General features: G+C 45.2%; 1 protein-coding gene across 2 annotated transcripts; it reads left to right on the top strand.

Annotated features, from left to right (window-relative positions):
• Window positions 1–5158: 5158 nt before the first annotated feature.
• CCDC83 (coiled-coil domain containing 83) lies at window positions 5159–25995 on the top strand. 2 transcript variants are annotated; one of them, XM_066622521.1, is made up of 11 exons: window positions 5159–5301; window positions 7746–7889; window positions 9768–9852; window positions 10203–10371; window positions 11849–12016; window positions 18100–18191; window positions 20484–20552; window positions 21145–21266; window positions 24188–24255; window positions 24670–24815; window positions 25704–25995. In XM_066622521.1, the coding sequence occupies exons 2-11, from the start codon at window positions 7780–7782 to the stop codon at window positions 25875–25877; spliced, it is 1203 nt and encodes a 400-aa protein (XP_066478618.1). In that variant the 5' UTR covers window positions 5159–5301; window positions 7746–7779; the 3' UTR covers window positions 25878–25995. The 2 variants fall into 2 exon arrangements, with proteins under 2 accessions (XP_066478618.1, XP_066478619.1); XM_066622522.1 differs by lacking the exon at window positions 5159–5301 and adding an exon at window positions 5419–5504.

Here is a 25995-nt window from a genome sequence, read left to right on the forward strand (position 1 = left end):
TCTTTGAACAATGAGAAAAAAACCCAAGAAACATCACCATGATTACATTTCAGACTGTACAGGAAAGCATCAGGGCTTCCCCTGCTCCTGCAAAGCAATATGATTTGTTTTTACCCTGTAGTTCATCATGCAATACATTGTCAGTTACGGTTTAAAATTAACCGCACGATCCTGTGCGTGTCTGTGGACTTACTTCTGTGGAACATACTTCTGAGTAAACAGGTATAGGACTGTGCTGTTGCAGTAAGTCACATTGGTAAACAGATACTTTCAAGGAATCGTCTCCCACGTAAAGATACACTAATGTTTTGCAGAGATATGTGCTGTTTGTGTAACAGCAGCAAAACTTGCCACTCCTCCTAGACAAAGTTCCTACACTGAGATATTGGAATAGATCAAACCTGGCAAACAGCAGCTGAGAGGTAGTCTGAAATGTGAAGCCTTGGCAGAAGTGGCGCTGCTGAAAGGGTGACCCGTATGATGATTGGGCTCTCCCAGTACCTCAACAACATCTCCCTCTCTCATTGCTCTTGGTTTGCCCCTTCCCTGGTAGCGCTCCTTGCCTTCTGGGACCTCCTTCCATCTCTTCCTCCTGGAGCCTTGGCAGAAGCAGCGCTGCTGAAAGGGCAGCACTGGGAAAGTCCAGTTCCCATAGGGGTTGGATAAAGAGCTTCCATGGGCTACATCTGACCTGTGGGCCTTATATTTGACAGCCCTGATCTAGACCCACTGTGCAACGCTTAAAACGTTGGGCTTATTCCCAGGATCCCGATCTCTAGAGAGGAAACTGATTGGCTGGAGAAGGATGAGCTGCCCACATGGAGACTTGTGGTGATGGGGGCTGAGAATGGGGGGTTCCATCAACATTTGAACATATGGCTTATATAAGATAACTCCATATACATTTTTGGACCTTTGGAAGACTTTTTAGAGATTTATGCATAGATTGCTTATTATCTTTTTTGTAGATGGTTGTTTAATTAGATTTGCAATATGTATCTATATAGCATTCATAATTTTATAATGTATAATTTTCTGCTTTTTCCTTTTCCTTTTGTTCTGTTGTTATTTCTATTCACAAATAAAGTGGGGGGGGGGAAGGATGGCAGTGGCCTCAACTGTCAATAACAAGTAGATGAGTAGGTTGTGGGTGGAGGTGATGGGGCAGCATGTGGGGATTGTAGCAAAGCTATGGGGGGGCATCATGGTAAGTATTGCATGTGCAACAATGGAGCCATTCTGGGCAGCGAGGGGGAGGGGATGGTTGCATGGCAAGTTGTAGCACATGCAATACATACCATGCTCCCCCCCCCAGCCTGGAGCTACACCACTATGAGGGGACAAGTACAATCTTGTACTGATCTGGTAACACAGCATTGCCAATGTTGAGCAGGAAGAGGATTTTTCTTGTTGTTGTTCCTTGCCTGGAGTTGCCAGGGATTGAACCTGGGACCTTCTGCATACAAAGCAGCTGCCCTGCCCCTGATCTATGGCCCAGTCCCCAAAAGGGGAGCAAGTTAGGCAAATTCACAGAGGACTGGTCTATCAAGTAGATTATGCGACTGCAGGAAAACATGCATGCCTCCATTGCTTCCCCATGTGATCTGGAGGGACTGGCTGACATATTGTTCAACCTGGCCATAACATGACAGCATGTCAGGAACCTTTTGCCTCTGTGCCCCATATGGTGAGCCAGCAGAAATGCAGGGCCAGAGCATCTTCCAGGGTGGTGAACTATTCTCAGGCTCCGGACTGGCCTTGCCCACCCTGGCTAGACTCTGGTCCCTCCTAAGCACAAAGAGGTACAAAAGATTTCCTGTTGGGTTGGGACTTCACCCAGCCTTCCTGGTATGTTTCAGTGTCGCCCTCAGCCCCACTTTCCTGGCACATCTCCTGGCTTCCCTCTGACAGCTGCTTATCACAGACACAAAGGCATAATCCAGACCCTTTTTTGCAGAATTCAGCCAGTGCACTGAAATTTACAGTTCTTGATCAGAAAGCACACTCCATCTCATCTAGCAACGTGAAATTAACCTTTAGCAAATATTGATGTTGTAGGAGGAGATCTTTGTAGAGAATGTGGCACCACCGGTCAAGCTGCAAAAGAGATCTTGAAAAGGAACAGTTTAATAAATGACTCAGATGCAGCACCACCTAGAATTTCTGCTGCTCTTTATGAAGCAGAGGAGAATGTTTGTGTTTCCTTTGTGTGGATATGCGTGTGTCATCCAGTCTAAGTCAAATCCATAGTTACCTTTTTCCTGGATCTTCCAGAGTCTTGTTCTTAATGGGATGGTAAACCTGTTTCTAGGCTGTACTGCTTCACCTGTACAAAAAGAAAAAAAGTTTCTTCCGCATATAAATGAAATGTCAGGTAGAATGCTAGACAAGAACATTTGTTCCTTACTTGCTAGTTTTCTGTGTACAGGGGATTTTTTTTTTTAATTATGGAGGATTATATGGTCATATAATCCATCACTTATATTCTGAAGGGGCACAGTCAGGGAGAATTTTACCACTTCCTTATTGAGAACTAGACATCACAAAATTTCCCTGCTGTCTCTAGTGCTTGTCCACTGCCCTGTGGTTAGAAGGTGAAGGTAGAGAGGCAGACATCCCCTCCTTTCTATTGCAATGATTTTTCCCTTGTTTGATTTTCTGTATGCTCCCCTGGGAGCCTTGTGAATTAAAGAGTAGGTTTCAGATACTTCAAATAATAAACAAATAACTCAATCCTAATGGCCCAATTTGATGGTGGAACTAGTGTTCCACTGGTAGAGACTGCCTTACAGCACCTGCAAGCAGGTCTCAGACAGCATGTGAAGCTGCACACTGTTGGAGTGTCAGCAGGGAGGCCCAGTGGCCCAGTGCACAGCAATGGGTTGGGATTAGTCTGCCAACCAAAGTAAGTTGTTGGGAGAAGTGGGGCAGAGGAAGGGTGAGATGAGGGTATGGGAGGGCCAAACAGGGTGGTAATAGGGGCAGGAAGGATGGCAGTCAGAGAAGAGGGTAGGTTCAGTGATGGTAGCAGCTGCCAAATCCAAAGCCCCTTCCTGGACCTGATCCCATGGTCCAGGTCCACATGAACTCACACCAGCAATTTTGCTTGTGCAGGTCCAATTAGACCTCTCAACACCTTGGAGACTTAGCCCCAGGTAAGGGAACAAATGCTCCTTTATGGAGACCTCCAGGACTGACACACACTCACACACCCTGCGCACAGGAGAAGCACAAGCCATTTGAGTGTAGCTGTATTGGTGGAGGGGAAAGCATAGACTTGGGCTGTAGGCCTAGTTGTTTCACATTCATCTGGAGTCCACTCTGTTATGTCTAATATAGTCCATGCATGCTCTTCATATTTTCATTGCACCAGGAGAACAGGGGCTGGATCCAGCATTGAAATCTGGCAGGAACAAAGCACAGCTGTAAACTGCCCCTCACCCTCAGCCTGGGTGGAGAAGAAGCCCATACACCAACTGCAGCCTCATAGCTTCAGTGATGGGGAGTTGAGTAGAAACCTCGAAGCAGTAGCATAGCTAGAGGTCGTGCCTGGGATGGCTCCCTGGGGGAGGGAGAGGGGCCCCTTGCATGCTGTGGTAAGGCTCCCTGCAAGACTTAGTGCTTTGCACTCCCTCTAGCTACACCACTGCCTAGAAGCCCTAAGCCCTTATCAGAGCACTGAAGCCAAGGATTCTGGCTGAAAAGCACCCTGATGGCTTTTGAAGAGTTTATGAGCTAAACAATGAATTAGCCTACATGGGCTAACAATACAAGGAGTTGGTGTGGAACAGGGCTGGTGCGGTGGTGCCAGACCTTCAGTGATGGTTAGTCCAGGCCCTTGTGTGTGTGCACAGTGTGGGCCTCAGCTTCTCAACTTCTACCAATATTTCAGTCTGGTACAGAACCAACGTGGTAAGCTGGGGGTCTGGTATAGCTCCCCCCCCCACTTACTGGTTGGTGGGCACTGGGAAGACAGGTGTGCAGCTGCTTCTCATCCCAAGTTCCCTTATTATATTATAACTTAATATAAGGCTTATAGCAATGCGGGGGGAGGGCCAACTGAGAGACCTCAATTGACTGGGGAGAGGAGATAATGCCCACCTGAATATCAATCCCAGTGGGCAGTCTTCTCCCCTGCATACTTATTACTGTATATTGCCCTTGGAAAAAGCCCTTGGAAAAAGGACTAAACTGGGGTGTCAAACTTGTTTCATACAAAGGGCTGCAGTTAGCATTCATGATGCCTGCTGAGGGCCAGAAGTGACATCATTAAGCAGAAAGTGACATCATTAAGCAGACAATGACCAGAAATAAGCACTTTGTTCTCATGCAGAAATTCGTTAGCTGCAAATGACATAAGATAAAATGTGCAAATCATATTTTCAAGATATGAGAGAGCCCAATTATAATGGAGGGGGGCGGATAAATTCCTTCCAGCATTCAGCCCACCAGCATTATGTTTGACACTCCTGAACTAAACATTAAAGTATTCCCTTAGGCAAATTTCTCAGTGTGACTTCTGCTGAACCTGATGCTTCTTCTCAGCTATAAACCTTTGAGAAAAAAATTCAGAGGCAGCATCTGGCTACACTATAATCATTTATTATTATTATTATTTTTAATTGCAGTAGGCTACAAACCCATTCACACTTTCCTGGAAGTAAGCCCCACTGACTATAATGGCACTTACTTCTGAGTACTGACAAAAGAAAATATTTCTTTACTCAGCGTGTGGTTCGTCTGTGGAACTCCTTGCCACAGGATGTGGTGATGGCGTCTGGCCTGGACGCCTTTAAAAGGGGATTGGACAAGTTTCTGGAGGAAAAATCCATTACGGGTTACAAGCCATGATGTGTATGTGCAACCTCCTGATTTTAGAAATGGGCTATGTCAGAAGGCCATATGCAAGGGAGGGCACCAAAATGAGGTCTCTTGTTATCTGGTGTGCTCTCTGGTGGGCCGCTGTGAGATACAGGAAGCTGGACTAGACGGGCCTATGGCCTGATCCAGTGGGGCTGTTCTTATGAGTAGATATGTACAGGATTGGGCTGGTAGTTCCCTCATTGAGGCACAAGAGGGAGATATTTCCTTATAAAATCTTGGCAGGAACCTTCCTCAGTGGAAAAAAAAAAAAACACCACACACACACATAACACAAATGGTTGAGCTAATGGAGAAGTCTGGCTGTTGGTCTGTTGTGGACATCTTGGTGTTGTTGCCTGGGTAACTGGGAAAGTGTGTGGTCGGAACCAACCAGAAGGCAGTGACCGGTAACAGACTCAGCAGCAGGAGAAAGCTTTGGTAAGGGGTCTGTTTGGTGGAGGGAGTCACCAAGGGGCAGTCTCGGGGTGGGGGGTAGGGGGTAAGGGGAAACAGGACTGCACATTGGAATATATAGGCATTTGGTATGCAGGGGAGGTGTTGTGGCACTGAAGTTATAGGTATGTGTCGTTGAGATACTGCAAGTCCAAGAAGTGACAAGAGATTATTTCATCTAACTACAGGTACAATCTCAAATGTTTCGTTACTCTCCCTCCACTTTTTTAAACACTGTTGGTTTAGTCTGCAAGTGCAGACAACAGGAAGAAGCAGTGGCATAGCCAGAGGGGGTGCAAAGCAGCAAGTTTTGCAGCGAGCCTCACTGCAACATGCAAGTGGCCCTTCTCCCCTTCGGAGTCATTCTGGGTGTTGTGTGCAAAACGGAGGCGTAATGCCTCCATTTAGCCCCCACCGCCTGGAATGGCTCCGAAGGGGAGGGGAAAGGGCCGCTTGCATGCAGCGGTGTGGCTCCCTGCAAAACCTGGTGCTTTGCACCCCCTCTGGCTATGCCACTGGGAAGAAGAAAAACTCACAATATATCACAGCAAATTTAAGACCCTCACAGGATAGTGCCATTAAAAAAATCAAGTTACAACAAGATAATCAGAAGAAATATATACATCGCTATTTAAACAGAGCATGCCTAGAATCTTCTTGAAGATTTTCAGTACAAGGATTAAATGAAAACACAGTGTCATCAGATCTTTCCTGAAGTTGTTTTCCTCTAGTGCTTGTTGAATCAGTCTGTACACGGTTGTCGTTTCCTACAGGGGTTGGTTGCATCAGGGGTCAACTAGGTCAGGTCCTGGTCAAGGGCCTACACTGATCAGAGTGGCCACCCAGACAGGCTGTTCAACCCATGATCCACAGGACCAGTGGCAGCAGTATCTCAAAGTATGCCATCACGGGCACAGCCACGCCAAACCATGAAGCCACCACTGGATGCGAGCTGCATCAGTGGCAAATTGCAAGGTGTTCAAGGGGGTGGGTTCAAGGTGGCTTTCATAAGTCTGCCACTGCTGCCCCCCTGCGACTTGCAGTGAGTGCAAGCTGCAATTATCTATTTCCTGCTCACTCGAATTCCCTTCCTTACTCAACTCTTTGCGCAGTGCCATTAAACCAGTAAGTGCTGGACTTCTGATTTAAATTACGGGGCAGCTCATTCCTGTGTAAATGAAAGGAAGGAGGAAGAGAAGGAAGGAGGGTTATGCCTGCTCATTTTGTATTGCTGAGCCATGGTTTGGTCTGAATGTACCCCTTATCTCTGAACCAGTGGTTCTCACGCCTTTAGCACTGGGACCCACTTTTTCAAATGAGAATCTGTCAGGACCCACCGGTAGCGATGTCATGACCGGAAGTGACATCATCAAGCAGGAAAATTTTTAGGAATCCTAGCCTGCAATATTACCCACACTTACCCAGAAGTAAGCCCCATTTATTATCACTGATAAAAGCATCTTCATGCAGTTGGCATCCTTCAGTCTTGGAAGACTATGGTGTCACGCTCTGAATGGTGGTTCTGGAACAGAGTGTCCTCTCCAGTGCACGAAGCCTGGGTAAAGTAGGTAAGGAGGATAGGCTGTTACCCATGCAGCAAATCCCCCCTCTCCATGTCGCTGAAATGGTCCAATGGAAAGGCAGAGGCCAATACGGTTGGTTCCAGCGGCGTCGCAGGAGTTGCCAGAACGTGACTGTGTTCAGCCATGAACTGTCTCAGGGACTCCGGCTCCGGATTTTGCCTCGAGGTTGACTCCTGAAGCCTTTTCCATAACTGGATGTAGCCACAAGGCAGTGGAGGTTTGGGATCAGAGTTTTCCTTCTCTCAGATGAGCTGCCTTCCCAGGCTGACGAGTCCCATCTACCCGGTGGCTGTTTAGTCGCCTCTTACGACAAGTACAGCCAAACTGAGGGCCTATTCTTATCCCCAGCCCCCAGGGGTATGAAGCATCTTCATAGTAGCCTATTAAAAGTACAGATCTGTGATATTTCCCAAATGCAATCACATACCATGATAGCATCAAGTCTAATATATTAAAAATAAAATATTGAAATGAATGGGGACCCACCTGAAATTGGCTTACGACCCACCTAGTAGGTCCTGACCCATAGTTTGAGAAACGCTGCTCTAAACATTAATTTTCCACCTGTAAAATTAAAGTAAATACAATTTTTCCTTCCTTCCAAGATTGTTACAAGTATAAGCAAGGAAAGATTGTACACCATCTTGCAAGTCAAAAATGCTAAATAGATTATTCAGTTTGAAAAATTCACCAGTATCTACCCAGCTTTCTATTCCAGATGTATTAATCAGGAATAAGTATCCCACCACCACACTCATGCACTGTATCACCAGTTCAGATGGCCCCAGAACACAGAAGTGCATGTACGTCCACTGAGAAGCAATCTGTCTTGTTTGCTTTTCTTAGATTCACTTCACTTCACTCTACAAAGCCATAAACCATGGTGAAGGACAAGAAAAAGAAGGACAAGAAGGAGAAGAAAAAAAAGCCCTCATCACAGCAGATCAAGGAAACTCGGACTTATTTTCCAGAAGCTCTATTGGCGTATCAGTATGTATAACGTATTGCCAGAAGTGGAGGGTGGTGGTGGTGGTAAGTACGGCATGCTGCACAACACGCCTTCTAAGCACCTCTCCCCCTTGGTATCAGAGCCATTCAGGGAAGTGACGGTACATGGCCATTGCTGCCCCAAATGGCTCTGACGCTGAGGGGGAGGGGCGTTTTCACAGCGTGTTGTGGAGTGTGCCGTACTTACCGTTCTGCCCTCCCCAGCTCCGCTTCTGCATGTTGCAAAACCAACAAAGAGTCCTATAACATCTGAGGGGGTTCCATTCCCAGAACCCCCACAGATGCTGAAACCCGTAGATAATGAAATCCATGGGTCAATCATGACAGATCCTCCAGATGTGACGGGAGTTGTGCTCTGGTCACATCCAGAGGGTGTCTGAGAACCAAGGAGGCCACACACAGCCTCTCCAGCCCTCAGAATACCTTCTAGACGCATTTTAACGTTACTTCTGGTCTTCAGGGGAAAACTGGAAGTGGTTTTTATGTCTTTATTAGGCATTCTGAGGGCCAGGGAAGCCCCACGGACTGGAGGGTTACAGGTCGGGCAAATCCACGGGTTCGGGACCCACGGTGAGGTAAAACTGCAGATCCTGAATCCACAGATATGCAGGCTCAAGCTGTAATTTTATTTCAGCCTAAGCTTTCCTATACTCTGCTTCATCAGATACATGAAGTAGGCATACATCAGTAGGCAGGTATGTGTACAAAAGAAAAAAAGGGATAAAAAAAGGTGAGGTGAAAGGGCTCTGGGATGGAAAAGGAGCAGTTAGTGACCATGATTATGATACGTACTGTAAAAAGGCTGTCTTGAGTTAGTTATGGCTGCAATTCTGTGTGCATTTTCTTGAGAGTAAATCCCATTGAACACAGTGGGACTTACTTCTGAGTAAGCATGCATAGGACTGTGCAGGTGTTGAGCAATGGTTTCCTGTGGTCCAGACCTAACAGGGTAAAGACCAAAATGGCCATTGAATGTGAGATGCACACTGGCTAGCTGTTTTTATGGGAAGCTAAATGAGTTGCAAAGTACATAAATCTGCATCAGCAATGACAGACATAGTACAGTCTTTCTGACTTTAGTTTTTAATAAATGTAGTGAGACAGGAAACCATCTTTGTTTAAGTCAAAGCAATTAATCAAGTTTTGTGATCAATTCTAGTTCAGCTGTTTGTTGCTGGAGAAACTAACATGTAGGAAGTTCAGACTCAAACAGTAGAGATGTCACCCATTTTGGCCATTTGTGGACATTTGGACCTGGTGGTGTAGCTAGAGGGGGTGCAAAGCACCAAGTTTTGCAGATGCCCGGATGTGTCATGCAAGCGGACTCTCCTCCTCCCCTTCTGCACCATTCCGAGTGGTGGGATGGTGCCAAAGAGGAGGGGAAGGGGGAGGGGCCACTTGCATGGTGTGTTCATGTGCCTGCAAAACTTAATGCTTTGCATCCCCTCTAGCTATGCCACTGCTTGGACCTTTGCCTTCATCCCATTGATCTTATGGTTCGTTCATTTCTTATATTTCTCCTGCCCTTTCTCCAAAGGGCTCAGGTAGCTTATCCTTTGTATCTTGTGGTAACTATTATTATTAAGAGTATTTATATACTTTTCAGTTAAAAAGTTCACAAAGCAGTTTGGGGGGGGGGGTGGAATCAAATTAGTAAATGGCTCCGTGCCCAAAAGGGCTCACAATCTAAAAAGATGTAGAAGTACACTAGCAAACAGTCACTGGAAAAGACACTGTACTTGGGTAAAAAGGGACAGTTCCCCTCCCCCTGCTAAATATAAGAGGAGCACCACTTGCAAAAGAGCCCCTTTGCCCAGTTAGCAGGGTGACTACTCATGCCAATTGTTTAATTGTCTTCAGAGTTCAGATAAAAGAAGAGATCATCGATCAGCTTCTGTTTGAAATAAAGCATCTAGAAGACAAGAATGAAAGATACCAAGAAAGGGTAAGTAAAGTGACGTATTTCTCCTTGTGAACCAAAATACAGGACATAAATGGGGGGGGGGAGAATTGAAAAGCAATACATTTTCCCACTCTGAGCTTCATTTTGATATGCTCAGTAATAGACAGTAATAGAATCCAGAAGACTACAGGTCAGTGAGAGAACATAGAGGGATCCATTGGATTACTTCCACTGGGTTATTATGACTGTTATCACCAAACGATTCTTACAGTAGATATTCTTGCTAGTTCGTTGAAGTTTGCTTTGTGGAGATATGTTTTTGTTGACAACCATGCCAAGAGAGTGGTGTGAAATAAAATGAAATAACAGAATAATCTGCCTCCTTTTCTCAGAATCAGCACCTCAAGCAAGAACAGATTGGGCACATCCGGGCTCTCCTAACTGCCTTGAAAGAACAGGAAAAGCAATTAGAAAACGTTGAACAGGTTACTAGGGATGATGTAGAGACTGCAATGAAGGACAAGTGGCAGTTTATAAAGGACCAGGAAAAGCTTATTAAAGGTGAGTTGCGCACCCCACAAGTTATGTATTAGATGTTCTTGGTCTGATATCCTGAATATGGGATTTTCCCCAAAAATGTGGTTTGGTTTGTAGATTATATTATACTCTGAAGACACAGGACAACTCCTGCAATTCGTTCCTGTGCTTGAGAAGGCAAGCAAACATTCTGTGAATGATGGTAAACTAGGTTTGACATTAGATGCATCACTGAAACTTTTGGGGTTTATTTTAAAGCAAAAATTGCCACATGGAGGCCCAATTTGTATTGGCATGATGATGCAGAGCAGTGGTTCTCAAACTCCTGAGGGGTTTGAGAACCCTGGTTAGTATCAGCGGGGACAGGGGAAAGGCAGCAACACAATCCCCAGGATTGTGCCGCTACTGGGGCTGATTAGATATTTTTTTACTTACCTCCTGTAGTATTGTATCCGGGTGGATATGGGGAACCCTTCAGAGCCCCCCCGCAGGGCTCCCCAAGCCTCTGTCAGTGAGGAAAAGTGATTGAAAACCCCTGCCAGGCTGGGGGGTGGGGACAGCAGTTTGTGGTTGCGGCCCTGGTTGGCCCTGGGGCCAGGATTGCCACTGTATGGCCCCCTGAAGCTGCAATGTGTTTCAGGGTCACCTTGGGGAGCTCATGGCAGCCTTGGTGGAGGCATTTTGGGCTGTATGGCATAGAAATAAAACACCCGCTCCTTCAATATGGATTGGGTCCCTGCATAGAAGTGGTTCAACTCACACCTATCTTTCTGTGATGTTAAATGCATCACCATTTAGTTTTGGGTTCACCTTTTATATGCAGGAACCCAATCCATATAGAAGGAGCGGGTGTTTTATTTCCATGCCATTTTACAGCCCCAAATGCCTCCAACAAGGGTAGGGGTTTTAAATCACTTTTTCTCACTTACAGAGGCTTAGGGAGCCCTGCGGGGGACTCTGCAGGGTTCCCCACATGCCCCCTGGATATCAACGCTAAAGGAGGTAAGTTAAAAAAATAACTTTAACAGTGTAAATAAAGCAAATATTACGAAAACATCTTGAATTTCTAGCTCCCTTTTCATGCAAAGGTAGCCAATCTGGGTAATTCTGTCCTTTAGACTGTCTAGCTGCTGGGAAGCGGGAAGCATGTGACACTACTGAGCTTCATTTCACAATATGGTGGATACCAAGACCATTGAGGAGTTTGCCAACGGTAGCGGTCTCTGAAGACTGCACCTGTGCCTCCAAAAAAAATTGAATGACAGGGAGAAGTTCGCCGAATACAGGATTTCTACATATTTTCTCTCTGCTGCACAAGGAAAAAAGTATTCTTAAAATAAAAAAATTACCATTTATTTAAGAAAAAGAATTGATTATGAGTAATTTAATTGCAATTTAATTAGTAATTTAATTGAAATAGGTTTTATTAATAATTGTTGTTAAGCAGAGGCAATACTAGTACCCAGATCTTACCAAAGTATGACTTGTATCTTCCAATCAGACATGCGCTTTCAGATGCATTACTTTGAGCAAAGGCTTCTACAGAAACAAGGTGAGATGGATTATTGGCTGGAATACAAAAACATAGGGAGCGGAGACCATGCCAAACAGATTGAGTGTCTAGAACTGGACATCACAAAGTTGAAAGAAGAGCTTGAGGAAATGACAGGTGAGTTGATTTTGCTTCAGGACTTAAATCTGCCCAAATGGGGGGCCTGAGAAGAGGTTGAATTCTGAATGAAAGGGAACAACTCTTGGTCATCCCATGTCACAATCCCTCTGCTTCTCTCTCAGCCAAGCAGATGTTCGCACTGGTTGATGAATGATGTCTGTCAAACTGGGTAGCCAGTGTAGTGTAGTGCAGTGTTTTTCAACCAGTTTGAGTATCACTGGTGGTACTTGAGGGACTCCACACCTGGCAGCGAGACTAGTGATACAGTGTGACAAGCAGCAGTAGGAGGCTTGACTTGGCAGGCAGAGCTCCAGCGCGTACTTTTCATGCACTCGAAAAAGCCCTCCTGTCCTCCCTGAGCCTCTTACCAGTACTGCATCTGGCCTTCCAATCCAGAAGTAACTGGCAATGATATCATCGCTGGTTACTTCTGGTGCTACTTCCTATACGTGGACCGTGTAAAGTGGTACCGTGGGGGACAAATGTTGAGAAACGCTGGTCTAGTGGATGGTTTACTGCAGTGTTTCTCAAACTGTGGGTCGGGACCCACTAGGTGGGTCGCGAGCCAACCTCAGGTGGGTCCCCACCCATTTGAATATTGTATTTTTAATATATTAGACTTGATGCTACCATGGGATATGACTGAATTTGGGGAAATGTGACAGACCTGTACTTTTAACAAGCTACTATGTATATTCTTCTAACAATGATAGTAAATGGGACTTACTTCTGGGTAAGTGTAGGTAGAATTTCAGCCTAGGATTGTTAAAAATTTCCCTGCTTGATGATGTCACTTCTGGTCATGACATCACTGCCAGTGGGTCCTGACAGATTTTCAATTCTAAAAAGTGGGTCCCGGTGCTAAATGTGTGAGAACCACTGGTTTACTGGACAGAGTGAGGCTTCAGTTCTCAAATCTACCATACCTCTCCGGATTGTGGTTGAGGTAATAAAGAACATATCCCATTCCTTAATGGTAGGGCAGGCTACAAATGAGATGAAAGAGACCCTTCCCATTTATAGTATCATTTTGGGCACACACAGACATCTCCTGTCCCCAGGAGTGGTCTGAACTGATCTGAATTGCAGCAGATCCGCTGCCCCTACTAGCTCCCTCTGCTGAAAAGCAAGAAAAATGGATGCACTAGTGCAGGGGTGCCCAAACCCCGGCCCTGGGGCCACTCTCAATGTGGCCTTCAGGGAGCCCACAGTCTCCAATGAGACTCTGGCCCTCCGGAGATTTCTTGGAGCCCACACTGGCCGGACACAACTGCTCTCAACGTGAGTGTGACTGCTTGACCTCTCACATGAGCTGTGGGATGAGGGCTCCCTCCACTGCTTGCTGTTTCATGTCTGTGATGCAGTAGCAGCAGCAAAGGAAAGGCCAGCCTTGCTTTGTGCAAGGCCTTTTATAGGCCTTGAGCTATTGCAAGACCTTCATTGATTCATATAAGTTCATCTTTAATATATTCATTTATGTAAACTTATGTAAATTTAGTCAAATTTTAAATGCAAATTAATTCTTTTTTTCTGGGGCCCCTGACACAGTGTCAGAGAGACGATGTGGCCCTCCTGCCAAAAACTTTGGACACCCCTGCACTAGTGCATACATACTGCATCAATGCGATTTTTGCCATAGCTTTTTTAGAGAGGCAGCTGGGTGGGAGAGGCATGGAAAAGTGCACTGCACCATGATGATTCAGAGGCCCCGCCTCCTACAGCTCTTGCACTACCTTCTCCCTTTTACTCCTGATGGCCCTACTTGAAACAAACAGGATGGGCAGAGCATGCTCGAAGTGCCCCCCCCCCAGCTGTTCTGCTCATCCTTTTTATTTCAAACAGGGGCAGGAGGAGCAAGCAAAAGGAGGCAGCACCAGAACTGCAGGTAAGAGTAAGAAGTGGGTGTGGGGGCCCCCGCCTCCTTCTCTTTCCTGTCCACCTGTCCTTGCTAAGTGGGCAAGATGGAGGTGGAGTCCTTTTCTGATGGCTCATAAAACTGCATGATGGGAACAGGATAACTCTGCAGCTGCTTCTTGCAGTTCTACCCCTACAATTGTTGGAGGAGAAGGTGAGCTGCCGCCACCCTGAAAATTGATGGGCAGGAGAGTCCAAACAGACTAAAGGAAGTATTTCTTCTTCCCAGTGCCTAATTAATCTGTGGAACTCCTTGCCTCAGGACAGCGGTACTCAAACTTTTCCGGCCAGTGACTCCCTTGACCCCCGTGGCTGTTGGCCATGACTCCCTATCATGTTCCTGATGGCTGGAAGTGACATCATTAAACAGGAAGTGGCCAGAAATATTAACTATATTATATTAAATATAACTGGCCTACCTCACCCCAGCACTGTCTGTTCTATTGGCTGTCTGCTGGTATTCATTTGCATCTTTTTAGATTGTGAGCCCTTTTGGGACAGGGAGCCATTTAGTTATTTGATTTTTCTCTGTAAACCGCTTTGTGAACTTCTAGTTGAAAAGCAGTATATAAATACTGTTAATAATAATAATGATGGGTCCCTTTTAGGGAGAAGGGCGGGATATAAATAAAGTTTATTATTATTATTTATTATTATTAATAATAATTAAATATAATATAATAATATAATAAATATATATTAACTATATTAATATTAATTATATTAATCATATCATTAATTAAATGCAGATCTTAAAAATTTATTATTAATACACAGCAATATATATGCTTTATAAATGATCAGCTGCTGATCACTGTTGGAGACAGGATGCTGGAGGAGGTAGATTTATAAAAATCTACCATGATTTTTATAAAAAATAGACCATGAAAATATATCAGAGCTGATCCGGGTTTGGTTAGGAGGCTGATTTGTCTCCTATACTAGGAGATGCACAGCTCAAGCCTATGCATGTCTACTCAGAAATAAGTCCCATTAGAGTCAATGGGGCTTACTCCCAGGAAAGTATGGATAGGATTGGGCTGGCAATCACTTCATCAATGGCTGATAAGTATTCCCTTCAAATAGCAAGATTCATCACTTTAAAAATACAGCCTTTCCTGTTCAATCAAACAACAAGATTAATAAATCCCTTTAAAAACAGTACTCCTTTTCTGCTCCTGGCCAAGTAAAGTGTGTGCTTCTCTCTCTCTCTCTCTCCCCCCCCCCCCCCCCTTTACCAACTGCATGGAAGCAACTTTAAGACCCTTGGTGACTGGTAAAATAGGAAGTGTTTTATTTGGGGAGGGGGAGGAAAGCAGGAAGGTTTGGAGATTGAAAGGGGGGAGTGGAAGAGGGAGGGGTTGAAAAGAGAGATTTCACTTTGATGAGAAGTGATCCCAGGCTGGGAACTAGGAACCAACCAGACAAGGATCAGCGAGGGCTAAGGACTGCAAACTGAGCATGCTCGGTACTTGCCAGATGGGGGTTGGAGTGGAAGAGCAAACACAGAAGGCTGCAGCCTCAGAGTGGAGGGAGAAGAGGGTGTGGCGGCAGCAGCCACTCTCGCAGCTGAGCAACTCCTATTTCTTCTGCTTTAAAAAAAAGCGAAGACAATGGGCAGAAGATGGGCTCATATTCTGCCCAGGGGTGTGACTGTATCACTGTGAGAGGACATCCTGCGCCTCCCCTTTGAGTTCCTGGCACCTCCCTAAAGAGCCGCGCCGCACAGTTTGAATTACACTGCCTCAGGATGTTGTGATGGCACCTTGCCTAGATGCTTTAAGAGGGGAGTGGACAGATTTATAGAGGAATAGTCCATCATAGGTTACAGTTCATTATGATTGTATGGAGCCCCTGGATTTTAGAGGCAGCTTATCTCTGAATGCCAGATGCAAAAGAGTAGAAACAAGTATCTTTACTGTCTTGTGTGCTCCCAGGGGTATCTGGTGGGCTACTGTGAGATACAGGAAACTGGACTAGATGAACTTTTGGCCTGATCCAGCAGGGCTCTTCTTAGGTTCTTTATGTTTCCCACTAGCTCTCAGTGAGCAAAAAGAGGACTGAAGGCCGATTGAAGTAGCTTCTGGATGGCCAGAGAGGCGTGGTGGACAGTGTGTGGGGCACCCCATGTCATTCTCTGCAACTTCCTGCTCAAAGCGACCACTTTAGTCAGTCTCAAGGCCGGGCCAGCCCTGCCCTTCCCCAAGATTCAGAATCACCCATCTTGCTTATGTATCCCTTCTATCCCTGAACCTTACCTGATGAAAGAGCAAACGCTGTGACAATGTAAATGGAACAATACTGAATACCAGTATGTCTCCCGTTGTCTCATTTTTCTTCATCCTGACAAGTCTCCTTTTCTCTGTGTGTGAGAAGAGGCTGGCAGTGCCAGGCAACAGTGACACTGCTGCAGAGCCCCCATAGAGTCATAGCAAGCATCACTCAACTGACTATCCTATAGAAAAGAGCCATTCAGGCCTCCTCTGCGGCTGTCACTTGAAACCCTGCTTGATCTTGACCAGTGCTTGATCTCAGACTGCCTGTTGAACACTCAGTTGCAAAGTAAGCATCCATCCAAGGAGGGTCCATGCTCCATGTTTCGAGCCAGTTTACAGCATGAGTGGGAACCAGGGCCAGCCCAGTGAGACAAGATGAGACAAGCTGTCTCCAGTGACAAATGGAAGCAGGCAGTACATAAGAACATAAGAACAGCCCCAGTGGATCAGGCCAATCTATTCCAGCTTCCTGTATCTCACAGTGGCCCACCAAATGCCCCAGGGAGCACACCAGATAACAAGAGACCTCATCCTGATGCCCTCCCTTGCATCTGACATCGTCCATTTCTAAAATCAGGAGGTTGCGCATACACATCATGACTTATAACCCGCAATGGATTTTTCCTCCAGAAACTTGTCCAATCCCCTTTTAAAGGTGTCCAGGCCAGACGCTGTCACCACATCCTGTGGCAAGGAGTTCCACAGACCAACCACACGCTGAGTAAAGAAATATTTTCTTCTGTCTTTCCTAACCCTCTCAACACTCAATTTTAGTGGATGTCCCCTGGTTCTGGTGTTATGTGCGAGTGTAAAGAGCATCTCTCTATCCACTGTGTCCATCCCCTGCATAATTTTGTATGCTTATGTCCCCCCTCAGGCGCCTCTTTTCTAGGCTGAAGAGGCCCAAACGCCGTAGCCTTTCCTCATAAGGAAGGTGCCCCAGCCCAGTAATCATCTTAGTACCCTATGCCACCTCCTCACCTGCCCTCATTTGATCCCTTACCAGGGATTTGCCTCTCCTACTCTGCAATTTGAAACAGAGCAGCAGAATGGAATGGAATGAGAAGCACCAGCTCACTTCCACTTCCTTGCTCCTCCCCACTCTGTTGCACTATGGCAAAATGGGATGGCAGACCCAGGATGAAAAAGCAGGTAAGCAGGCAGGGAAGTAGGGAAGAAGGGCGTGAAGCTATAGTGAATTGGGGAGATGCCTGCAGCAGTGTCACTTCTACATTGTTGCTGTTGCCACTGTGGTCATGGTCTTCTTTTCCTCTATGCATGTGGGTAAGGTGGCAAGAGAGTGACCCACTCTCCTGCCCACCCCTAGTTCTGATTGGCTGTGCCAGCGGCTAGGACCATGTCAGGAGCTAAAGAGCTTTTTGGGTACTCACTCTGTGACAGACTGCTTGAGCCACTGCTTTGAGTGCTTGTGTGTCTGTGTGTATGGGGGTCTGCTTTACGGCACATATGCGACACCTTAGGCAGGCGCAGGGACCACTGCACCAGTAGAGCTTCAAGTTAGGATTGTGCTTTGAATTAGATAGTGACAAAGACTCAAGAAAACCCAATGTTACCGTAAAGAACACTGAAAGAATTACCTTTCTTGGGGCTGAATCCTAACCAACTTTCCTGCCCCAATGCAGCTGCAATGAATCCCTGAGGTAAGCGAACAAATGTTCCCGTACCCTAAGGCAGCCTCTGTGACAGCTACCTCACTGCAGGATGTGGTGCATGCCTCATTGGCATGGCTGCATCAGCCCTGGAAAGTGGGGTAAGATTGGGCCGTCGATACCTGCAGAAAGCATCTGTATTTAAATCTGTTCCAAAACCAGAAGAAATTCTAAATTTTCCTTTGAATCTTTTTTCCTAATTATTTTTTTCCCCTTTAAGAATATTTTAGAATTGCTCTGGAAGAAACAAAGGAAAAAATTGACAAATACACCCTGAAACAAATGGAGCTGAAGAAGGAGTGGGCCACTGAGGTATTGTTTAGCCTTTGATAGTCCAGACTTTTCCTAATCAGGGGCATGGTCAGGCCAAAGGTAAACACTTTTGTGCTTTCAGTCAGTTGTGATTTCAAACACAAGTTCCTTTGATTTCAATGAAGTATATTTAAGCATGGGCTTAATTCATCCATATAATGGTTGGTAACCTTCAGTCTCGAAAGACTATGGTATAAGCCTGCAGCACCCAGTATTCCCAGACGGTCTTAAATCCACACTAAATTCATCAAGAGCTGGTGCAGTGGTACTGGCTCAGAGACTGAGCTAAGAAGCAGGACTTCCCTGGTTGAAATCTCACCTCTGCCATTAACTCACCAGGTGGTCTCTGGTGAACCACACCCTCTTAACCTCACCTCAAGGGCTATATGGGGATAATATTACTTACCTTTTGGGGTTGTTGTAGGGATTATATCAAGATAAAACATGTGAAGCACTCAGCATACAGGGAACAAATACTGATTAAAAGTGTTTTATCATGTTGGCATCCTTCAGTCTCGGAAGACTATGGTATCGCGCTCTGCATAGAGGTTCTGGAACAGAGTGTCCTCTCCAGTGCGCGAAGCCTGGGTAAGGTAGATATGGAGGATAGACGGTTACCTATGCAGCAAAACCCCTCTCTCCACATCGCTGAAACGGTTCAATGGAAAGGCAGAAGCCAATACAGTTGGTTCCAGCAGCGTCGCAGGAGTTGCCAGAACGTGACTGTGTTCAGCCATGAAATGCCTCAGGGACTCCGGCTCTGGATTTTGCCTCGAGGTTGACTCCTGAAGGCTTTTCCATAACTGGATGTAGCCACAAGGCAGTGGAGGTTTGGGATCAGAGGATTAGCCTTCCCAGGCTAATGAGTTCCATCTACCCGGTGGCTGTTTAGTCGCCTCTTACGACAAGTACAGCCAAACTGAGGGCCTATTCTTATCCCCCAGCCCCCATAAAAGTGTTTTATGAATAGTGCCATTCACTCATATTTAAAAAACAAAATTTTAAGCAAATTTAAAAAAAAACTCCTTAGAAACCAGATAGTGACATGGCTCTTTTCTTTCCTATTTCCATTTCTTCCTCACCTTAACAGTTCTGTGTGGCAAAAAAACAACAACACAATAAGACAACCATTAAAAAAATTTCAGTAATCAAATATGAGCAATAAAAATGAGTGAGAAAAGCAGCAAGGAGAATTTTAATCTTTTTCTTGAGGCTTAACAGAGACCTTCAAAATCTCTTCTTCACCTCAGATAGTTCCCTTCAACAAGACATGATAGTGGGAAATCTGGGAACAGACCATTTGAAGCTTTGCAAAATGGCAAATACAGCTGTTGCTGTGGGCGGATTGGGGCTTGGTGATTCAGATTGGGGCTGTGACACTGGACAATTGTGGAAGAAAACTGGAAGAATGTGACAATTGCATTCTTCCCCCATGCAATTTTTCTGATAATGAATTATTGTTCCCCTCATCCCACAGATCTGCTACTTGCCCTGTGGATAGAGTTTGCCTGTGGAGCAAACCTGTGAGGCAACATACAGCTCCAGGGAGAAATGTGCAAATAGGAAATGAAATGTAGTGGTGGGGAAGTGTTAAATTCCCACCTCTGGCAACACCACAGCCCCAAACACCCGCCCTCAGCTCATTTAAAAAAAAAAAAGGAAGGTATGATCACAGACCTCCTGCCATCATATCCAGGCCGTCCTGCCCCTTGAATGATGGAAGCCAAAGCTTTATGGAATCCATTAACAATTGATATCTTTCTTAACCCATTTGGTAAGCATTCCGTATACAATTTTTGCATTTAGATTGCCATTCAGTGTGGGCTGGATTTTATGCATGTTTTGTTTTGGAACATGATTTATTGGTCATCATTTCTATATGACATGTTATTGCAAGCTGCCTTGAGCATCTTCAGGAAAGTCACCAGGCGTACAAGGGAAAATGTGAATAAATAAGGGGAAGGATGGGAGGCTTTGCTAAGGTTTCTGATATATTTCTATGGGTCCGTCTGTTGCCTAAACATTTGCCTCTTGCTTCCTTTCATGTGGAAAAGGGCTGGCTCCCAGTGGCAGAGCACATGATTTGCATGTGCAGGCTTCCATGCTCCATTCCTGGCATCTCTAGATAAGACTGGGAAGAACCTCTGCCTGGAACCCTAGAGAACAGTTGCCAGTCAAATTAGACAGTATTGAGCTAGGTGGGCCAGTGAGTTGATTGAGTCTGAGGCAGCATCTGATGTTCCTATGCAAAGGTTGCAATCTGAGCTACAATTCCATCTTTCCTTCCCTCAGAATGCCGTGAAGCACATTGACAAGACCAGCTGCAGGGAGATTAAGGAATACGAGTGGCTAAAAGAAGAGGCAAGTATGCTGGGGTGAGGGGGAAATCTGCATTTCTCAATTGGCCTACAGCCATCAATTATTAAAGTCAAACTCTGCACCATGCATTTTACGTGAAAGTATATGGATTTAAATGGTGTTGAGGACAGAGATGGAAGGTAAATCCAGTAGTGGCTGGTGAGGGGTTACAGCGAGTGTAAAGAGACCACAGCCGCAGAGCAGAGATGCTCTTTGCAGCATGTGACTGGAGGTAGGACAGGATCAGCAAATGATGACTGGGGCAGCACCACCAGGCATGGGTTGCTGACATCATTATCATGTGCCTATACTGGGGGCCTTAGTTTTTGCAGTCAGATAGAAGGGTCAGAGGCAAGTATGTAACCCAGGACAGGCCAGAATTGTGGTCCAGAATGAACAAAAGTCAGAAGGGCCAAAAGCAGATGCATAGTCAGAGCCACAAAGCAAAAAAGCCATCATTCATCTAACTTTGGAGAGTTGCTGCCCATCAGAATAGACAATACTGGGCTAGATGAACCAATAGTTTGACTCAGTATGAAACAGTTTCATATGTTTGTATGAAGATCTCATTGTATTGTCTCATCTTTTCTGGCAGGTTGCAGCTTACCGAAAGGAAGTGAATCATTTGGAAACTACTGTCCACGACCTAGAGAGGGAGAATATCTATCTCATCAATAAGCTCAATGACCGTAGATTGCAGCATCTTAAAGTACCCAGGTAAACAGATCTCCCAATTATTTGCTTGTCCAGAAGCTAATTGTCCTTGGGCATATATATTTCAGTTCCTTCTGGGAGCACTGACCAAATAACATCTTGAAATTTGGTGTATGTGTACCAGCAGGATAAACCCCTTATGCTGGTCGGTGACCGTAATAAAACTGAACTGAACTGAACCCCTTGTATGATATTGACGATACAGAATGCAAGACTAGTTAGTAGAGTATAGCTGTAAGTTTTTGGCAAAGAATGTGTCGGGTGAATGGGACAGCCTGGAAAACTAACAAAGAAAGTGGATGATTAGTTAGGATTGAAGGATAAGGATTGCTGAAAACTGAAAGAGCAATTGAGTATTCTAAAAAGATGGTGATGGAAGATAACAGAGCAATTAGACAGCCTAGGTAGCCTTACCAGGGCGGTGTGTATACTCTGATTCTTTGGGAGGATGGAAGAAGCACCAGATTTGGTCAGGTATAGAATTTCTGAAAACCTCAGCATTCATTTTTTTAAAAGGCGTGTTTCTAGACCACATGGTTGCATCAATAGATTTGAAAATGTGCAAACAATACCTGGAGAAACAAAGAAGTGAAGACATTGTTGAATGAGAGCCAGAATACGTTCCTTTAATGGCCCAAACCTATTCAACTTTCCAGCACCAATGCAGCCCTGAGGTATAGGAACAAGCATTACCTTACATTGAGACCTCTGTGACTGCCCCTCCCCACCGCAGGATGCAGTGCACTTCTTGTTGGCACAGCTGCTGGAAAGTTACTGGACTGGAAAGTTAGATAGGATTGGGCTTTAAGGGTACTGATCAGCTGTGTGCTTTTTCTTAGTTAAATAGCATGCAGGAGATTTGAACTGCAAACATGGTGGAGAGAGGAGGCATTACTCCTTTATCCCTACCATGTTTGCAGATCAGATTCCTTCCCTTCCCTTCCAGCTCCATTTAAGGGAGAACATCTTTAATTCGTGCCAATAGATGCTTTTCTCCACAGCTGGCAGGTATAGGAGATGCACCATGCCTGCCTGATAGCTCTGACAGCCACATCATTGCATCACAATTAGCCAGCCTGCTGCTGTCTCCCTTACCTGACAGCACAGCTGTTTTCCTTCCCTTCTTGTCTTTTCAAAAGCCAGGTGAGTGGGGAGGAAGTGTGAAGGACTGGAGTGGTGGGCTTGAGTGGATAGATTCCACTCCCTTCCCCACTGTTTGCCTTTCAAGAGGAAAAGAGCAGGAGGAAATGCAGTGGCGGTGGCACCACCAAGTAAAGGAAGGGTTGGATGTGGGCAGGCAAGGCTGTGAAGGTTTGGGGGGGCAGGGTAGATCTCTGGAAGGAAAATCAGGTGGATGTTGCAGGAGCATGTGGTGGAGACTGCAGGCAGGGAAGATCATAGGAGAAAGTGCCACACACCACACAAAGGTAAAATCACTACATAGCACACTATGAACCACGGAGGTGGGAGGTGGCATCTTGGTGCTTAAGACACCAAGTAGCAGGACTTGTTTTGCAGCTGCTGTTTCATTTTTGGGGTGATTATTTTTATACTGTGTTATTAAACAAAATAGCAGGTGGTGGTTTGAGGTGTTTGAAAATCATGGTTCTTAAAAATAATTTGCTGAATTAAAATGCAAAATATGGTGTTTTTTTAAATTCACAATTGAACACACTATGCCAGTAATCCTTATTAGCTATGATCTGAGGTATTGGAAAAATGTGGTGCTTTGTGCTTTTATTTGATTATCAACAAAAATGCTCACTTCTCATTATTGTTAATCGCCTTGAGGGTCTTTATGGCAGATAAAAATGATTTTAACAAATACTGTAAACAAATGGCAAGACAGCAGAAAAATGCCACCCTTACTACTGTTTAATCACCCTGCCTGTGGATTGAGATAAGATCAGACTGGATACAGATCAGATGGATGGATGGAGATTTCAAGTGCAGGGGAGGGAACTTCCTTGTACAACAGCAAATTTGGTTTGCAGGGACAACACAGAGGTGAACATAAGGACATAAGTGCCCTGCTGGTTCAGGCCAAAGGCCCATCTAGTCCAGCTTCCTGTATCTCAGTGGCCCACCAAATACTTCAGGGAGCACACAAGGCAACAGGCACAACCTGTGTCCTGGTGCCCTCCCCTGCATCCGGCAATCAAAGGCAGCCTACCTATAAAACCAGGAGCTTTGCCCATACCTACTATGACTTGTAACCTGAAATGAAAAATGAGGTACCTTCTTCACACAGGACAAGTCACCACAGGACAGGGTAGGAGGTTTTGGTTTGTCCTGTGATTCACAATTCAGTGGTGTTCCCAAATGTTATGACAAGACACCACCAAAAGGTCAAATCTCTGGCACCCCAAACTATGACTTTATTCTACAGAATCTGATCTCAAACTTGGCCAGTGAACACAGGCACTACAAACCCAGGCTATTTAGGACCTTAACATTAGTGTCTTTAATTGTGCTTGGAAAATTAATTGGCAGCAAGTGTGACTGATATTAGATTCGAAACAAATCTCAAATTTACACTACTGGGAACATGCAAGTTGGCCTATGTTCCCCCCCCCCCCCCATTTTCAAAAAAAGTACTAAACAGGGGGAAACCACAGTGGGGGCATTGAGATGCTTTAGAGCTCTGTCCTGCTGCAGCTCTGAACCTGACTGCATACTATTTAAAACAGAACAAAAAAATCCACTTGCCTATATAGTTTTATTTCTACTGTAAATATTGGATCCTGCATGTGCGATTGGAATCAGAAGCACAAGGAACGCAAAGCTCTATCCCCTGTCCCTCTGTTTCTTGTGCCCTTCTTCCTGTGTGCTAGTAAGCCAATAAAATAATCCAAGGCCAATTTGTATGCTCTTGTAATATACAGTTTGGACCTTACTATTCTTTTTTCTTTTTCATTTTCTAGAACATTATTTCTTACTCAAGGAGCTGGCTTGCAGATTCCCACAGGACATGTGGAAGAGAGCAAAGAGGGTAATGCATTATAATCTTCTGAGAGCACAGTAAAAGTCATAGATATTATAGAACAGCAGTTCCTAAACTGTGGGTTCCTAGCTGATTTTTGGTGAGTCACAAAAGTTGGGGGCCGGCACTGCAAGGCATTGTGGGGTTTTTCCTGGCTGCTGTGGCCAATCAAGTGAGTCACGTCACTAAAAAGATTGGGAAAGACTGTTATAGAGCCTCCTCACTAGGACGTGTGACCACCCCAGTACCCTCTGACCATGAGCCAGATTCATTTTGTGACTCATGAAATGAAACCTGAGGGAATTGATACAGGACTCCTTTACCTTCATCACTGTACAGAAGAGGGAATTTCAAACAGCGGCACGTTCTCTCCTACTGCATCAAAAGTACAGTTCCATTCTAAAGCACTGTTTTCTTCCTAAGGTGCAGAGCTTGAGGATGTAGTCTCAGCAGGTGAACTCCTCCTTACTATTGAGAGGAAACCAACTCCAGAACTGATTTCTCTGAGAAGAGAGTCAGCCATTCTACCCCTTCCCCGTATATTGTATGAAGATTCTGAAGATTTCAAGGTTAGGAGCCTTCTTCATGCCTCTTTTTGTTGGTTGATTGGTTTGAGAATAAAGGCTATTTGCTGGCCAAGTAGCATACAAGGTATATCTGGGCAAATGAAGATTTAACTTAATGAGGCCTTGTGCCTCATCACATTCTAAGCAGCTTAACATCTCAAATGATAAAAAGTTTACTGGGACAATTTCCCATTGTTAAAGTCTGTCTCTTCTTTACTTCCTCCTCTTTATAGCTGTCTGTGTCCCAGGCAACCCTCCCTACTCAGTGGTGTGCCTGCTGCCTGCCTCTGCCCTTTCTCCTCCCCTGGTCAAAATGAGGAGAATGCAGAAAGTAGAAGTGGTGGGCTTGAGGATCTCCACCACTGTCTCACCACCCTCCACACTTCCTCTTTCACTCCATGCCCTCCCTTCCTTTTTAAATCCAGAGATTGAAAGTGGCAGTGGCAGGCAGCCACTTCAGTTGGCTTTGTAAATAGGCCAGCCATGGTATTATCCAGTTAATGAACCCCTAAATGACCACTGTGCACCTCTTCAAAAGTGCTGCTCTCTCTCCCTAAGCTATCAGCACTGCTCAGGCAGGCGTCCTCGAGTTTTGGCACCCCAGAAAGTTGCCTCACCTATTTTTAGTTAGGCCATTCCAGCTTTCTGCTGAGGGACTAGGCTAAATTCCCCCCCCCCTCTTTTGTGCCAAAGAATATTCATGCCATGAACTGAAAAAATCTGCTGCGTGTGTGTTCCCCACCCCTTGCTATTATCTAGATTGCGGATTCTCTAACTTCTCTATAGGGTGGACCTAGTTATTTTTTAAATTGTGAATCAGGGAACAGAATGGCACCTTTCCAATAACAGTTGCTACTGAATTACATGCTTGTCTTTCTACTGTAACTCTAGGAGTACAAGGACCTGGGGGAATTACAGACTAAGCTCATGAGCCTCGTGGGCCAAACCATGCCCGTTCATCAAGATATCCAAGAAATGCCAAGCAACACCCAGCTTGAAGAGAGATACGACACCAGGCCAGGCCACCACATCACCTACCGGATGATCAAATCTGCATTTCCTTAAAAGTGAAGGGGGTAAAGGTAGTTTTTGTTTAAATTGGCTTTAGATGGTTGTGGCTAGTATTTGTGTGACATTTGCCATTGGCTTAGATTAGTTATTAAAACAATTTAGATTGGATACA

Source organism: Tiliqua scincoides, chromosome 3, assembly GCF_035046505.1.
Source record: "Tiliqua scincoides isolate rTilSci1 chromosome 3, rTilSci1.hap2, whole genome shotgun sequence".
Taxonomy (NCBI): domain Eukaryota; kingdom Metazoa; phylum Chordata; class Lepidosauria; order Squamata; family Scincidae; genus Tiliqua; species Tiliqua scincoides.

What these genes read in the sequence shown, in the direction of transcription:
- CCDC83 (XM_066622521.1), top strand. Translation starts at nt 7,780, where the DNA reads ATGGTGAAGGACAAGAAAAAGAAGGACAAGAAGGAGAAGAAAAAAAAG. An exon ending in GAAGCTCTATTGGCGTATCA is followed by an intron (nt 7,890 to 9,767) that starts GTATGTATAACG and finishes AATTGTCTTCAG; the next exon opens with AGTTCAGATAAAAGAAGAGA. An exon ending in AAGATTCTGAAGATTTCAAG is followed by an intron (nt 24,816 to 25,703) that starts GTTAGGAGCCTT and finishes CTGTAACTCTAG; the next exon opens with GAGTACAAGGACCTGGGGGA.